This window comes from Lathyrus oleraceus, chromosome 5 (genome assembly GCF_024323335.1).
Source record: "Lathyrus oleraceus cultivar Zhongwan6 chromosome 5, CAAS_Psat_ZW6_1.0, whole genome shotgun sequence".
NCBI lineage: Eukaryota > Viridiplantae > Streptophyta > Magnoliopsida > Fabales > Fabaceae > Lathyrus > Lathyrus oleraceus.
The window spans coordinates 106,330,421-106,348,791 of NC_066583.1; the positions used below are offsets into that span (position 1 = coordinate 106,330,421).

General features: G+C 29.3%; 1 protein-coding gene across 1 annotated transcript; it reads right to left on the reverse strand.

Moving 5' to 3' along the window:
- Positions 1–3,353: 3,353 nt before the first annotated feature.
- Positions 3,354–6,492, reverse strand: LOC127084785 (beta-galactosidase 7-like). Its single transcript, XM_051025307.1, has one exon. The coding sequence runs from the start codon at positions 6,233–6,235 to the stop codon at positions 3,719–3,721; it is 2,517 nt and encodes an 838-aa protein (XP_050881264.1). The 5' UTR covers positions 6,236–6,492; the 3' UTR covers positions 3,354–3,718.
- Positions 6,493–18,371: the final 11,879 nt, after the last annotated feature.

The window sequence follows — 18,371 nt, forward strand, 5'->3', positions numbered from 1 at the left end:
TAGGTTTGGATGGCATTACATTGGATGTGAAAAATGTATGAAGAAACTTCACCAAGAATGCCATGAATTTAGGTGTCCTTCGTCTGAACCACCTTCCAAATACTCTAAATAAAGGTTAGACATTTGCAATCATAAACCATCTTATTAAAAAAATTATTATTAATATAAGGTAATGCCGAAATGTTAAAAGTTAAATGTATAAACTTTTTTTTTTGAAAAATGTGCATTGTTTTTATTAAAAATTGATAAATAATTTTTTCATTGTTTTTCCAACACAAACTTTCCATTTTTAGACTACTTAACATGTGCCCTTAGGGCACAAGTTAATCACATGTTCAAGATAATATTGAAAGTGTTCCATGAAACCGCTAATGCGAGTTTTTATAAAAAAATAATATATATCATAAATAAAATTTTATTTTATTTCAAAGACTTATTTTTACCATATGCACAACCTTCTTTACAACCAGCGCATCACGCAGGTCGTATACTAGTTTACTATCATTTATAAAACCAAAACTCATCGGTTTATGATTGGTGGGGAGCATACCATTTTGCTATATATAATTATATCATAAGAAAATATTTGACATATATTTGGTATCTCTTGGTGATTCTTGTAACATCCCATACTTTCCGCAAGATATTGTTCAGAATATACTATTAAAATGCGACTGCTTTTTTATTTCTAAAATGGAATACTTATAATGATAACTGAAATAAAATTCAAGAAAAAAAGGTAGACTTAATAAATTTGAGCAACAGTTGGAAAAATCTCTAACGGAAGAAAATCAAGTAAAATAGTGTACCATAACGACCAATAATTAAATAAAGTGTTAATTTGCAAAAATCATGTTTTTTCCCTTACGCACTTCGAGCAACACATTCAATCATAAATTTCACCTAGAGTATCTAAAATGTTAATTGTACGGGTCAAATTCCATATACACATTGAATCATGTTGACCATAACAAAATGTCATAAAATATCACAAAACACTTCACTAAGAAAAATATAATTAAATTTTATATATATATATATATATATATATATATATATATATATATATATATATATATATATATATATATATATATATATATATATATATATATATATATATATATATATATATATATATATATATATATATGAAATACAATGAAACCAAAACCACTACTGAGACATTGACAACCCAGATATGTTAACTCATTTAAACGGGGAAGCGGTCATAAAGACTCCTGCCACAAAGGTATAAAAAAACGTTAATTTATCACAAACGATATGTAAACCCGAATATGTCTACTATTTTTTTTAGGAATTTAACATATGAATTAATGACAATAAAGAGAATAAACTTTTTTTTTAAATCATTAAAGATAATCAATAAATTGATGGACTTGAATTACTTACCTATTTAATTATTGACAATTTTAATTTTGTTATAATTAAGAATTAATTGGATTTCCATTTCATATTTAGTGGTTTACCCTTGCATATAATATTCATTTATTATCATCACCCTTTCATTCATTGAGCCGATTAAAATAATAAACATAGGAAAATATATACGCTTCAGTCATAAGAAAGGTCATAGGAGAACTTTCTTAACATCGACCATATTCACTATATATCCATTCGTAGAAATGATTTTGTTAGACGAATAGGTAATAATTTTTTATCTAAAATATTGTGTTTATTGTTCACAAAATATACTTTTATATTCAAAAAATTTAACATTATTACTTTTCGTTATAAGTTAATTGATTTTAATATTTTATTGCTATTTTTTTTCTTCAGGGAACTCCTTTACATGTAACGAAAGCCAAATAGCTTATACCACAATTTAGAGAAATGATACAAGAGAAAAATTTATATACCATAAAAAATATAAAAAATACTTCATGTAAATGAAACATACAAACCAATCAAAGGCTTAAAAATGCATGTTTTTTTGGGAACGACTTATGTCATAAATATTCAAGACTCATACTCCACAACTCCACACTATTATTTTGAATTTGTTACCATAGAAACAATTTTAGAACGAGTTGGAGATAACAATGTTCTTTCTGGTAGTATTATACATAAGTTACCCTATAACAATATAAATTGTATTATATAACTATATTCATGTTTCTTTTCAAACATAATTGGAGTGCTTCATTCTCTTGGACATTAAAAACACATTTACTCACAAGGAAAACCTACAAAAATTCTCAGACTTGAGTTAAGGCTATAAGAGTAAGATTTTAACTACTCATACTTGCTTATTCATATATTCGTATATAAATTAAATGTATTAAATTAAAATTAATCTAAACATTATAATCATAATTTATTCATTTTTTCATATGAACGAAATTGTAAAGGCCATGTTGTGGGAAAAAATAGCTATTGAATTTGAAAATTTGATGATAAGTCAACCAGAAAAGAATCACAGGTCGATGATACCATGTGAAGATGGACTCTATGCAAATCATGCCATGGAAATGACAAGCTTTTGGCTATGGCTTGGAGAAGAAGAAAGAAAGGCTAACATGCATGCAACGATGAGAAAAGTAGAACCAATGTATTGGTTAATCTTAATCAGTTACATGAGCATTGTTTTGCTTATATATGAAGTAATCTTCAACTAACTAACCAACTATAGTGTAACTAACTTAGAGTTAAGTTATTTATGTTATGGATGTTAGTTACATCATCATGTAGTTACATCGGCATGTGCATGCGTATGATTTACATTATCATCATCATTTCTATTATCATTAACAAAATCAATAATAAAAATTCAACTCATCATCCAATTTAATATCACTAGCTTCTATGTAACTCTTAATAGTCTTAACACATTCATATTCTCTGGCATTGAGTCATCGTCTTTGTATATCATATTAAACAACTTCCAAATTAAACGTGTTTTATTTTGTGCGTTTTTACGGTCATAGAACTCTTTTAATTTATTCAACATTTATGACCTTGATTTTACTTCTTATAATCTTCTTCCTATGGGATAAATATGTTCAAACAAGCTATTCATCTATTTGAATTATTATTAAATAGGTTTTATTTTATATATTATTAATTTAATTTTTTGGTTGATTTTAGTAATTTTTTCTAACTTTACATTATATTTTATTTGAAATATTTTAATGAATTTACTTACTTAATCTTAAAATTTTATTTTTCTTTCATAAATATTTTAAAATATTAGTGGAAGTGGGAGAAATTTTGTAGAATTAAGTTTATAATTGGAGTTATAGATTTTTATGACATCTAATTGCATAATTTAATTATGATTTTAAATCATGGAAGTGAATAAAAAAATGTGAGATAGAAATAAAAGAGAAAAGAGGAACTGCACTAAAGAATATAATTCTAAAGATCGTCACATAAAAAAATTATGACGTGGCATAGGAAAATATAAAAGATATAAGAGTGCACCTGAACATAATCAAAGCCCATCATCAAAGTCATCACATAGGAGTTGTACACTCCTAATTTGTTTTCTAAGATAATAATAGTTATTTATACTTTTTTTGTTTATTTGTCTAGTCTAAAGTAAGAAAATGAAACTATGATGACTAAGGTTGTAGCATAAGTAAAAAATTGAAATTTTAAAAATAAAAAGTGGAGCCCAACAGAAAAATATAACATAAAGAAATATATGTCACACATTATAGAATGTGCTAACATGGAGACAAATTATAATATAGAACTACACGTGCACCATTTGTACACGATTATCTTCAGGATTAGAGCCATCACATAGGAGTTGCACAGCTAGCTGGCCATTTATGCCACCTTTAGTTATTCCAAATATGGAACTTGTCACGTTAATTGAACATAATTGTTTTCCACCACATGCTTTTTCGACCACTGCCACACTATGGCGTGATTCCCATTCACCTACTTGAAATGATCCACAATTTCCTTGTGGATCTCCATAGCTCGCAAACTGGATTTCTGAAATAGTTTTTCCATCAGGGCATTTTAGTTCTAAGGTTTTTCCATAATCTGTTCTTGCACATATAAAATCAATTGCAACTGTTTGAACAGACACATTAAAAGGGCTTCCACCCATTTCCTCAAACAAAACCAACGTGTTACTTTTTGTGTCATTATTTAAGAATGACCTTGGCACATGGTAAAACCTCTGAGATGGTTCTCCACAGCCACTCAAACATTTATCAGCTCCATAATTTCCTCTATAATCACATTTAATATCACATCCATTTTTGTCAGCTACCATTGTAGGCCAATACCTTCCAATACTTTGACCATTAACCCATGCATGTCCTTTTGTAAGGCCTATGAAATCCAAGACTACAGAGTCTTTACCTTCAGGGGTCTTAAAAGTAGTCTTGTACCAAGTCAATGGTTTTCCTATAACAACATTGTTTATGTTCCATTGAACTCCATTTTTAATTTTAGAATCATAGAACCTTCTAGCCTCACCGTTTAATCCAACCTTGTATGACCAACTAGATTTTGATAAATCCATAGTATTACCTGAACTGGTTGCAATGAGTTTCACAGGACCCCCAACAATACCAGTTTCTTTCATATCAAAAGATGCACCATAATGCGCATGACCAACTGTACCACTTAGTAAACTTATAATGTTGGTACCTTGTTTTAACGAAACGATTTTTTCATATGTAAAACGAAGGTTATCATATGTTCCCCACTGTGGGCCAATATATTGTCCATTAACATAGGCATGAAGAACATGGCCTGATGTGTTCACTTGCAAAGTTGCATTACTCCAAGTGGATGTTTCATTGATGAAAACCTTGGTCATGTACCACAAATAATCACTAGCATCAACGGTAACACTCTTTTGCTCTAAAAGTTGAGACGCGTTAAATGTACCTATTGCTTGTAAGGTGTCTTCCACAGGGTCAGATGCCCATGTCCAGATGAGTGAGTTTCCTAATTCTTTAGATAGTTTCTTCACATAAACATTTGTTTGTGCATCAACCTTTGCAGTGTTGAAAACTTCCTTGTTGCAATCTTGGAGAATAGACACTGACCAAGAAGGCACATGGTACTTTCCATCTTGTTGTAGATCAACTTCAACATCCTTAGAATTATGTGAATTACTCAAAAAACAAAATTTTTCTCCAGTGGCATTATTTGCATATGTAGTCAAATATACTGAATCTCCATATTGCTTCTCTGTAACCGTTCCATTAGTGAGAACCTTCTCTCCTAACTTTATGGCGGCATGGAGTTTTTTAAGATGTCCCCATTTTGGTTGGTTCAAGTTACCATATTCATCAAGTGGTGCATCATAGTCATATGCTGTAATAATATATGGACCACCCGCAGTTCTTCCAAAATTTGTTCCTCCATGGTACATGTAGTAGTTTTGGAGGACACCACCGTTTTGAAAAAAACGTGCAACTGAAAATGCTACATCTTCAGCAGTTCTGTGTGGCTTCCTTTCACCCCATTTTTGGAACCAGCCAACCCAATTCTCTGTAAACATTTTGGGGCTTTTAGGATTGTTTGGCTTGAAATTATCACAATAATAACCATTGCATGTGTTGATAATAGGTGATGGAGCATTGTTTTGCTTGCACATGATCCATGGGACGCCGACATTTTGAGCTAAAGCCATCTGGGCACACCATTTAATGTATGCATTCCCATCTTCTCCATAATTAGTTATGACATCTCCATATTCATTCTCAATTTGAGCTAAAATAATTGGCCCCCCTTGTGGTGCAAACAATCCAGCTTCTTTGCACAAGGTCACAATCTTTGTTGTGAATATTTTCATTTCCTCCTTAAAAACTACATTGTCAGTCCTTAGTTGAATCCCTGGCAAGTTGTGTAACCACATTGGGAAACCTCCATAGTTCCATTCAGCACAAACATAAGGACCAATTCGAAGCACAACATAAAGACCTTCTTCATGAACATTTTTTAGAAACTTGATGAAGTCTAGATTTTCAGAAAAATCATATTGGCGGCGAATAGGTTCGTGAAGGTCCCAAAATATATATGTTTCGATGGCATCAAGACCACCATCTTTTGCTTTCTTAATAAGATCTGGCCACATTTGGGAAGTGCTGCGTGGGTAGTGGATTGCACCAGATATTATTATTCGTCGTTCTCCATTGATGATAATGGCATTTGTATCATATTCAACCGTTGTTGCAAATGAGAAAGCACACAACAAAAATGAACATACAATAAAAAAGAGCCCAATCCTGGGATTAAACATATTGTTTTGTTCTCCAAAAAAATATTATTGTGTATTGTTTAAAATCAACAGGTTTTTATAGGCACAATTTATTATTTTATTATCCTATTTTTAGTTTATTTGTAAGCCATGTATAAAATCTATCCAATTTGCTAAGATAGATATTTGGGTCTATAATTAACTTTCCTCCATAACTTAAATTGGTCTTTCGGTTATAAATTATGAATTGTCATTTTCTATTGTGAAAGTTTCTTTTGTAAAATATAAAATAACAGTTGGCTAAAAGATCTTATCTTCATTACATATTAGCTAGCCATCTTATGTTTGTACTCCTAAAAAAATCATATTAGCAACACACATCCAATTCCGATTATCATAAAAAAATACAAACAATTTTTTAATAGTTTTTTAACAATAACAATATTTTCTAAAAAACATAATTTTCAATTTCATAAAGTATTAAAATTTTCAAATAATATCTAGAATTAGAAATTAAAATTACAAAAATAAATTTAAGTAATTTAAAGAAGTTGTGATTTATTCACAAGATAACTTAGTATATTTGTATATAATTAAAAAATGGACTAATTATCCATAAAACTACTGAACAACTATTAATAATTATGAACATTGGTAAAGTTGTACAATATTAAAAAACTAAAATTATATATAACTTTTTTTTTCTCAATAAAAGCATTAAATTGTCATTATAAAAAAACAGTCATTACAAAAATCAATCCAATGGATCCAGGTATCAACCAAAACAAGACCTATTATATTCAAGGATGAATTGTATTCACATGGTTTTCTAACTCTCTATGCAATGTACATCTCGCTACAATATTTCGTATTATCTTATCTTTTAAATATGGGTTCTTATCTCTTTGTGAAAATATCTTCTCATTCCTACTTCTCCAAATCTCATAAACTGCTTCCGCTATAGCTATTTTCAAAATATGCCACTTCCAAACTTTTATCTTTGTTTCTTTTATCATCCACATTTTCTCTCTATTCCAAATATAAAGATTTCTTCTAATGCCCATCCACATTAGAATGTCTCTCCAAATATGGTTAAGAGCATCACAAGCAAAAAAGAGATGGATCATGGATTCACAATTCTCACAGAAATAACATTTACTAACATTTATAAAACCAAACCTCATTCGTCTATCTTTGATGGAGAGTTTACCATTCAACTTTATATAATTATATCATAAATTTTTTTTTGACGCATACTTGGTATCTCTTGGTGGTTCTTGTAACATCTCATACTTTCTCCAAGATATTATTTAGAATTTACTATTAAAATGGACTGTTTTTTTTATAAAATGGAATACTTATAATGAAAACTGAAATAAAATTCGGAAAAAAATGTAGATTTAATAAAATTGAGCAATGGTTCGACAAATTGCTAGCGAAAGAAAATCAGTATCCGCATTTCTAATCGAGTTCAAATGTTAACAATAAGTGAAGTAAAATAGTATAACACAACGACCAATTATTAAATAAAGTGCTAATTTGCAAAAATCTTATTTTTCTTCCATACGCCCTTCAAGCAACACATTCAATCATGCATTTTTTCTTGAGTACCTAAAATGTTAATTGTAAGGGTCAAATTCCATATGCACGTTGAATCATGTTCACCATAAGAAAATGTCATAAAATAGCACAAAACACTTCACCAAAAAAACTATAATTAAAAGTTTTTTTTGTATTATATATATATATATATATATATATATATATATATATATATATATATATATATATATATATATATATATATATATATATATATATATATATGTGTGTGTGTGTGTGTGTGTTATGAAATGCATGAACCCAAAATGACTAATGAGACATTAACCATCTATATATGTAAATCCATTTCAATGGCGGAAGCTGTCCTAAAGTCTCTTGCCACAAAACTCTAAGAAATGTTAATTTGTCACAAAAGCTTTTGACAGAAAGGCCTAAAAAGCGTCAAACTTTTTATCAAGACATAACAAGTGACTCTACTACAACATTCCACATAATGCATATTTCACTAGGATAACAAGTACATCTTTTATGAAATTGAAAAAGTATAGGCTGAGTATTTTTACGTGTAAGATATGAATTGAGTTAATAAATTTTTATAAAGCTGAAAGTTGAGAGAAAGACGGACAAAAGTGACACCGATTGAAGCAAACAATAGAGAAAATTATTGGAATGTACATGACTTTTTCAAGATAAGGAGAATGGTTCTATTTATTAGGTTTATTCAATTCTCACTTAGTCCAAACACCCCAATTTTTAGGAACCAAATTCACTAAGTCAACAATTTTTATTTTTTTCAATTACTAACCCACTAACTACCTATTGCGTATATTCTTAAGATCACACACATACTGCTATAAATAAATTTGGTACCATAATAAAGCACATGCTTATACACTAAGTGCACAAGTAAGCATTTTATATGGTAGTGGACAGTCAACAAGACCAAGGCAATGACCCTAACTAATATTTATATTACGTTACTAAATATTCTAATTTGTCGAGTACCGGTATGTATATTTACATTATAATATTCAAAACAAAATTCAATTTCTCTTTATATCTATTAAAACCAATGCAACAAACACCTAACCTTAACTTCTAAAAAGATAGTCCACATCATTCGATTAGATCATGTGTACAACTTTTACTAAACCACTAATCAAAATACCACTATTTGCCAACACCCCATATGATATTCTTTGACTCTTTCCATACTAAAATCCATTTTCTCCCTCTCTAATTTCTCCAAAACCAGGCTAGGAGTGGCAAAACTCAGAGAAATGGAGAGAAACTTATAATTTTGTACCTTAAAGAAAATGGTTTCAAGTACTTCTCAGTAGAATAAGAGAGTAATCAAAGTAATCACTACTCCTGTTGCAAATATCTCAGGAAGTCATTCTGTTCTTGCAAAGTTGATTTTGAATTTCTCTAATTACATTTCTCGATTTTGGATTAGTGTTGCATAATTAGTTATGTGTGTGGTTGTTATTGCAGGATTATATTTTGGATTTCTTCCATCACGATTAGATTTTCATCTTCCCACCGTTATGGAAAAATAGATTTTGGAATGTTTTCTTGCAAAATTCTATTCTGGATTTCTCCGACTGGATTGTTGTTCTTGCAGAATTCTACTTTAGATTTCTCCAATATTATGAAATGATTCAAAATCTTCAGAAAAGAACAATGTTAGGGAATAAACAAATTTGTTGCAACGTTTTCAATCCCTCTTCTTTCATTCCAAGTAGTTTCATCAAACAATATCAATAAAATGAGTTTAAAATCCATGTATGTTAATTTCATTTAGAAACTTCTTGCATTTGCTCTCTTAACCACAATTATTAAGATCTTCGGAAAAGGTGGTTTGAAATGGATTAAAACTGATTTATCGTTGTTAACCCTTCCTAATACTTTAATTCTTGGAATTCCATTGTTGAAAAATATGGATAATGATGAAGTTGTTGTTCTTTTAGCTTAGATTATTATCTTAAAGAGTATGCTTGTTTTCTTGTAGAGTTTGATTTGGTACAATTTGCTTTTTTTGTATAGGAATTTAATGTTGTCAAGAACATGCTATATGCACCTTCTTCACAAACTACATAGGTACAAGACAAATCAATTTTGGTTTTCCTTTCTTGCATAATTCTATTTTTATTTCACTAAATTTTTTAAAAAATATAACACATATTACATTTTTATGCCAAATATTAATAGTATCACAAATGGCCAAAGTAAAAAATTACGAGAATGAAATATTTACCTACCTACTAATAATATTATAATAATTTATTTTAAATATAACATAGGAAACAATCGATATGGAAATAATTAAAAGAGATCACTTTCTACCACATGTTATTCAAGTTAATAATTAACTAAATTTATTATTATTGGTAATCAAAATATATAATGTTAAATTAGAAATAATAAACATAGATATTAAATGTCTTTTAGATTATTATGAATGTTTTTTATTATTATGAGAATTAAATTTAACACCTTTAATAGTTAAAGGCATATGAAATATGTATAATGTATTATATATATTAATCATTAATTCTAATATTAATAGCATTACAAGGGTATAAAAAAGTTACTAAGATAAATATTAAATAAAAACAAATTTTACTACAATTTTTTTTTCATAAACAGTATTTATTAAAATTGATTTATCACCATTTAATTTGAATCAACAAAAATTAATTTTATTCTGTAATAAAAAATAAATTTTACTATCTATAAAAAATAAATTTTATCTGTCACTAATAATAGGGGATGGCCGACTACTTTGAAGACAAAAACATCACAAATCATTATAAAAAGTTATTGAAAACATTAATGTCATAAAATATAATGTCATCATTAAAAAAAACGAATGATAAAATATTTACAATAAATTATATATAAAGTTGTTCTCAATTAAATTAAATAATGAATATAATAAATATTTAAATTTTGTATTATTAACATTATTACTGAAAATTTAAAAACTCATTGAATTCTATTACATTATACTTTTGATTATCCATATGTAATTTAACTTAATTTTTAATTTTTATTAATAAATAATAAAATAACATCAAATTTACATCTATTTATTTCCTAACGATAATAGAAAGTTATCAATTTCATTTTTGAACTAAATTGAAATATTTATTACCAATAAAGATTTAATAAAAACTTTAATTGGAGTTATGATGAAACAATTACACTACACTTCATTTTAACCATTAATATTATCATTTTAATTTACTATATTATTTTTCAAAAAAAGTATAAATAAAATATTATTTATGAGCACAAAAATGTCATAAATAATTGTAAAAAATTATTGAAAAAATTGATGTCATAAAAGTTAATTTCATCATTAAAAAATGTGATAAAAATTAAATAATTAATATAATAAATGATTTAATTTTGTATTATTAATTTTTTTATTAAAAATTGAAAAATGAATGTGAATAATAAATAAATTATTTTACTTATAAACATTAAAAAAAATTTACATATAAGATTTTATCCTAAATATTAACAACACATAAAAAATGATTACTGGGACTTTAATATTTTAAAAAATGCTTGAAAAATGACTACCGGAACTCTTTTGCCAAGTCCTCCGGTACACAAAAAATAACTATCGGAACTCTTTGGCAAAGTCTTCCGGTATACAAAAAAAATATTAAAAAAAATTTGAAAAATAACTACCGGTACTCTTTTGTAAAGTCTCCCGGTATACAAAAAAAATTATTATTTTTTTAAAAAATAAATAAATAAATTAGTTAAAAATATATAAGGATAAAATTTGTAAGGGTGTAAGGATAAATGTAGGGGTATGAGGTAAAAATTTGCTGGCACAAAGGTCTAAAAAACTTTAATTTATCACAAAGGATATATAAACCCGAATATATCTACTTTTTTTTGTAAGAATTTAACGCATGAACTAATGATAATAAATAAAATAAACTTTTTTTTAAATCATTAAAGATAATCAATAAATTGATGGACTTAAATTACTTACCTATTTAATTATTGACAATTTTAATTTTGTTATAGTTAAGAATTAATTGGATTTCAATTTCATATTTAGTGGTTAACCCTTGCATAGAATATTCCTTTATTATTATCACAATTTCATTCATTGAGCCGATTAAAATAATAAACATAGGAAAATGTATACGCTTCAGTCATAAGAAAAGTCATAGGAACGCATTGTTCTATATAAACAACAATCTCTTAACTTTTTTTAATACCACACCATAGCAACTATCTTAACATCGATCATAAATAATAATGATTGCTTACTCTGAGTCAGAGTCGTTTGATTGTGGAACGTTTATAATGTGCGAAATAAAAAAGAACAAACATTAGTAGAAATAATTTTGTTAGATGAAAAGGTAATAACTTGTTATTTAAAATATTGTGTTTATTGTTAGCAAAATATACTTTTATATTCAAAATATTTAACATTATTATTTTTTCTTTATAAAATAATTGATTCTAATATTTTATTACTATATATTTTTTTCTTCAGGGAACTCCTTTACATGTAACAAAAGCCAAATAGCTTATACCACGATTTAGAGAAATGATAGAAGAGAGAAATTCATATACCATAACAAAATATAAAAAATACTTCATGTAAATGAAACATACAAACCAATCAAAGGCTTAAAAATGCATGTTTTTTGGGAACGACTTATGTCATAAATATTCAAGACTCATACTCCACAATTCCACACTATTATTTTGAAATTGTCACCATAGAAACAATTTTAGAAAGAGTTGGAGACAACAATGTTCTTTCTGGTAGTATTATACATAAGTTACCCTACAACAATATAAATTATATTATATAACTATATTCAGGTTTCTTTTCAGACATGATTGGAGCGCTTCATTCTCTTGGACATTAAGAACACATTTACTCATAAGGAAAACCTACAAAAATTCTCAGACTTGAGTTAAGGCTACAAGAGTAAGATTTTAACTACCCATATTTGCTTATTCATATAGTCGTATATAAATTAAGTGTATTAAATTAAAATTAATCTAAACATTATAAGAATAATTTATTCATTTATACATATGAATGAAATTGTAAAGGCCATGTTGTGGGAAAAATAGCTATTGAATTTGAAAATTTGATGATAAGTCAATAAAAAAAATGACCATAGTTGCAATCACCTCTACAATAGTAAATGTGTTTAGAGGTAACTATATATTTAAATCTTATATATATTATATTCACTCAGAAGTATTACCATTTTCACTAATAAACTTAAATTTTTGATCCACCACTCGATCAACTCAACTTCAACTATTCAGATTTACATCAATCTAGAAAATTCAGAATTCTAAAAAATTAGTGTACCCATTGATTATACTTTATTTGGTTACTAATATTTATTAATTGTCTTTTTATTCTGTATAAACTATACACTCCATCAAATACTTAGCTAGAAATAAAGGAGATTCCTATCATTGAGTTTTAAAATATGTCACCTCAAAAGATAATGACTCAAAATAGAACTACACTACAAAATGTAATGGCAATGACATGAGAGTCAGATATTAAGGTACACTATACATTTTAATTAAAAAATATTTTGTAAATACAATTATGTTATTTTACTTACCAAATTTTTTAAACTTTTAAATAGAGGAAGTTTTCTTCACAATTTCAGTAACTATAAATGAAATTGACGATAGGTTTGGATGGCATTACATTGGATGTGAAAAATGTATGAAGAAACTTCACCAAGAATGCCATGAATTTAGGTGTCCTTCGTCTGAACCACCTTCCAAATACTCTAAATAAAGGTTAGACATTTGCAATCATAAACCATCTTATTAAAAAAATTATTATTAATATAAGGTAATGCCGAAATGTTAAAAGTTAAATGTATAAACTTTTTTTTTTGAAAAATGTGCATTGTTTTTATTAAAAATTGATAAATAATTTTTTCATTGTTTTTCCAACACAAACTTTCCATTTTTAGACTACTTAACATGTGCCCTTAGGGCACAAGTTAAGCACATGTTCAAGATAATATTGAAAGTGTTCCATGAAACCGCTAATGCGAGTTTTTATAAAAAAAATAATATATATCATAAATAAAATTTTATTTTATTTCAAAGACTTATTTTTACCATATGCACAACCTTCTTTACAACCAGCGCATCACGCAGGTCGTATACTAGTTTACTATCATTTATAAAACCAAAACTCATCGGTTTATGATTGGTGGGGAGCATACCATTTTGCTATATATAATTATATCATAAGAAAATATTTGACATATATTTGGTATCTCTTGGTGATTCTTGTAACATCCCATACTTTCCGCAAGATATTGTTCAGAATATACTATTAAAATGCGACTGCTTTTTTATTTCTAAAATGGAATACTTATAATGATAACTGAAATAAAATTCAAGAAAAAAAGGTAGACTTAATAAATTTGAGCAACAGTTGGAAAAATCTCTAACGGAAGAAAATCAAGTAAAATAGTGTACCATAACGACCAATAATTAAATAAAGTGTTAATTTGCAAAAATCATGTTTTTTCCCTTACGCACTTCGAGCAACACATTCAATCATAAATTTCACCTAGAGTATCTAAAATGTTAATTGTACGGGTCAAATTCCATATACACATTGAATCATGTTGACTATAACAAAATATCATAAAATATCACAAAACACTTCACTAAGAAAAATATAATTAAATTTTTTGTATATATATATATATATATATATATTTATATATATATATATATATATATATATATATATATATATATATATATATATATATATATATATATATATATATATATATATATATATATATATATATATATATATATATATATATATTATATATATATATATATATATATATATATATATGAAATACAATGAAACCAAAACCACTACTGAGACATTGACAACCCAGATATGTTAACTCATTTAAACGGGGAAGCGGTCATAAAGACTCCTGCCACAAAGGTATAAAAAAACGTTAATTTATCACAAAGGATATGTAAACCCGAATATGTCTACTATTTTTTTTAGGAATTTAACATATGAATTAATGACAATAAAGAGAATAAACTTTTTTTTTTAAATCATTAAAGATAATCAATAAATTGATGGACTTGAATTACTTACCTATTTAATTATTGACAATTTTAATTTTGTTATAATTAAGAATTAATTGGATTTCCATTTCATATTTAGTGGTTTACCCTTGCATATAATATTCATTTATTATCAACACAATGCTCAACACTCCCCCTCAAGTGCGAGTCCACAATGCTCCCCCTCAAGTGAAAGCTCTACTTACTTCTCTTGTATCGCACGTCATTCTACCTTTGCACCAACAATTGGTATCAGAGCCTGGTTTCAGAAAGGGACCAGGTTACTTGTATCGAAAGTCAACGGCGCCTAGAGGGTGAATAAGAAACGTTCCGTTGAAGAGTGTCAACGGCGCCTAGAGGGTGAATAAGAAACGTTCCGTGCGATACAAGAGAAGTAAGTAGAGCTTTCACTTGAGGGGGAGCATTGTGGACTCGCACTTGAGGGGGAGTGTTGAGAATGTGTCAAGTGTGAGTAGTGTGGATAATAGTCCCACATTGGTTGATAATGTGGAGACTTGAGCATTTATAAGTGAGAGAACCCACTCACCTATCACCTTAAGGTTTTAGGTGAATATGTGGTGTGTCTCTCACAAAGGTGTTGCTCTAAAAAGGAAGTCCCACTATGTTCAATGCTCCCTAGTGAGGACCTCCTTGAAACTGTACATGCCTTACCACTAGGCTAGAGAGGTTGTTGTTGAATGCTTATGCAATGAATAAATATTAACCTAAATCTTGATTAAGATAGATTGATGAATTAATTGAGTATTATACCTCCGTTTTGGACACGGCCGGATGCGTTAGAAAGATAACGTAAAAGGGCTATTATTATTGTTCCATGTTATAAAATATTATGTGATTTATAAATGCCATGAATTTTATCATGATGAAAATTAAATATTGTTGTTATGTGGAAAGTGAAGTAATATGATTAAAAACTTTACAAAGATGAGTGAGGAAACCTAGGAGAATAATGTGATTAATAACTTAGAAATATGATCTAGGTTATGGAGCATATGTGATATATGTATGAGAATACGGTATTCATTCGTACGACGCTTATGTGAGGTCGTGGACGAATTGTTGCCATGATTGAGAATGAGACGCATTGTATGGAACATGCCATATTATTATTTGTTTATTATGGTGAATGAAGTCACCTATGATTATGGAACATGCCATGTTATTATTTGTGTATCATGGTGAATTAAGTCACCTATGATTATGGAACATGCCATGTTATTATTTGTGTATTATGGTGAATGAAGTCACCTGTGATTTATGAATTTGTTATGGTTCGTGGAACCAATGATTTGCGGAACCGATCATGTATTCAGAATGTGTGTTTTTCTGTGGTGGTACACATCTTTTGTGGTATGCTTAGATGAGTAAGCATTGGGATGTGGGACCAATGATTCGAGCCTCAAATGGGTTTGAGCCCCAACCATGGCGGACATGGGGGAAAGGTGGACACCTATGTGGGTTAAAGTCCCATACGGTGAAAGATACCCTAGGTGGGTTAGAGTCCCATACGGGTGATGGTTCTTAAAAGTGGGTTAGATTCCCATAGGGGAACCTGATATCCACCGCGAAAGTCGAATCATACGGACATGCGTGAACCAAGCCTTGGCCTAGACGTAGGTCCGGTTGGGGATCGATGTTGCGTGAATCTGAATAATGATCGTGGTTGAGTTATGAGAACTCAGATGCATGTTGCCATACAATTGCGAGATAGTTTCTCCATCGCTCAAGTCTTCGTTCCCTTGTTGACTTGAGTTGGATATGAGTTGAATGTCGATTAGAATACCCTGTAGAGCTGAGTGGACCCATAGGATAGGAGAACTCACTGAGATTATTATCTCATCCCATTATTGTTGTTATTTTTCAGGTATTCTTTACAGGTTGAATTTAAGAGAAACTGTTATGGAGGTTTCAAGGGTTGCTGTTCATTATGATCTTCCGCTGTGGAGTTGTGTGCAATGAAGATATTGTACATAGTTCTTAGGTTTTTATTGTTTAGGCATTATTGTATAACATGTTCCATTGATGTTTTAGTTTGGACATGTATATATTTTGATGCCATTAGGCACTTATGTTGTGACAGTACCAAAATTTAACACTTGTATGATATTATTCTAGATATATATTATACGGGTTGTTACAGTTGGTATCAGAACAGGTCGATTCTCGACCTAGCCTTGAAACATCATAAGTAAATCTATTCCTGCCTCATATGTGTGTTTAGCCAACATGATTCTTAATATCATTGTATATAGTATTGGGCCTGATCAACCTAATGTTATGTGCATGGTAGGTAGGATCATGGTTGAGCGACCACGAGGACTCCGAAGTGTGGGTTGAACTTGCGCTTTGAGAATAGGCTCAAGCCAAGAGTTAGAAAGTAAGGAGAACTAGATGGCCCAGTTGAAGTTTCAGAGGCGTTGTGATTTGGGTATTATGGAATTGAAGAGTAGTGTATCATTCAAGCGATTCTACGGTGTTAATGGAGTTGAGAAGTTAAGGAATTCTATCGGGTGAGTTTGTCAGAATTTTGAGGAATGAGTGAATTTGCTAGTGGAATAAGATACACTCACTAATATGGAATAGTATTGTGAATAATTCCGTATGGTAAAGGAGAAGGGATGGTTATGTTACGCATATGTCATGAGGTCTGGAAGTGAGGTAGTGTATTAGTGTTTTAGTTTCTAAGGCCACTAAAATATTTTGGAAGAACGAGAGTACTTAATGGAATATATATATATTTGGAATGGTACCTTGCAAGTGGTTGAAGACTTGAGAGATAAGGACGTTCAGTTTTGTTGGGGGCCTAAGGTAGCGGTGAAGTCTAAGGAGAGACTCGAGGACATGGTTGTTTGTTCCAAGTGAAACATGTATGGACCAAATGGAAGCTAGAAGATAAACCAAGTATATCCAGTCTTAAAAGTGAGATCGGGTTCAAGATAGCTAGTCAGAGGTTTAGTGTTAGTGAGCAACTGTAATAGAATGATGAGTTACCTAAGGATCAATTATAAGAGTTTGTGTTGGAGAGAGATAACGCCCATTATATAGTAATGGAAGCTCCAGTGGGTTTTGGTTGTATGAGAACTGGTTGAGGACAAGAGAAATTTAGTTGGATTTAAGGACTTCTAGTAGAATGGTTTTTGTAATTGGAACTGGGAGAATTACCATGGGGAGACAAGTGAACACCGAGTGTGGATGTTGCAATACAACTGTTGTAATGGGGTACATTTTAGATAAAGGCACAATGGGACCATTAAGATTCATTAAGACAAAGTTATGGGCGTGTAGTTGATGATTGTTCACATCGAGGATTTCTAGAGTATGTAGTGTGTAACACCCGAGGTCGGAGAGGCCGAAGAGTGGTTACATGTGACATCCGAGGGCGATGGAGTGGTTGTCGTTGCATGATGCATGACAATGAGACACTCCTAGCAACTCCTAGGGAAAAAAAAACCGA

What these genes read in the sequence shown, in the direction of transcription:
- LOC127084785 (XM_051025307.1), bottom strand. Translation starts at nt 6,235, where the DNA reads ATGTTTAATCCCAGGATTGGGCTCTTTTTTATTGTATGTTCATTTTTG.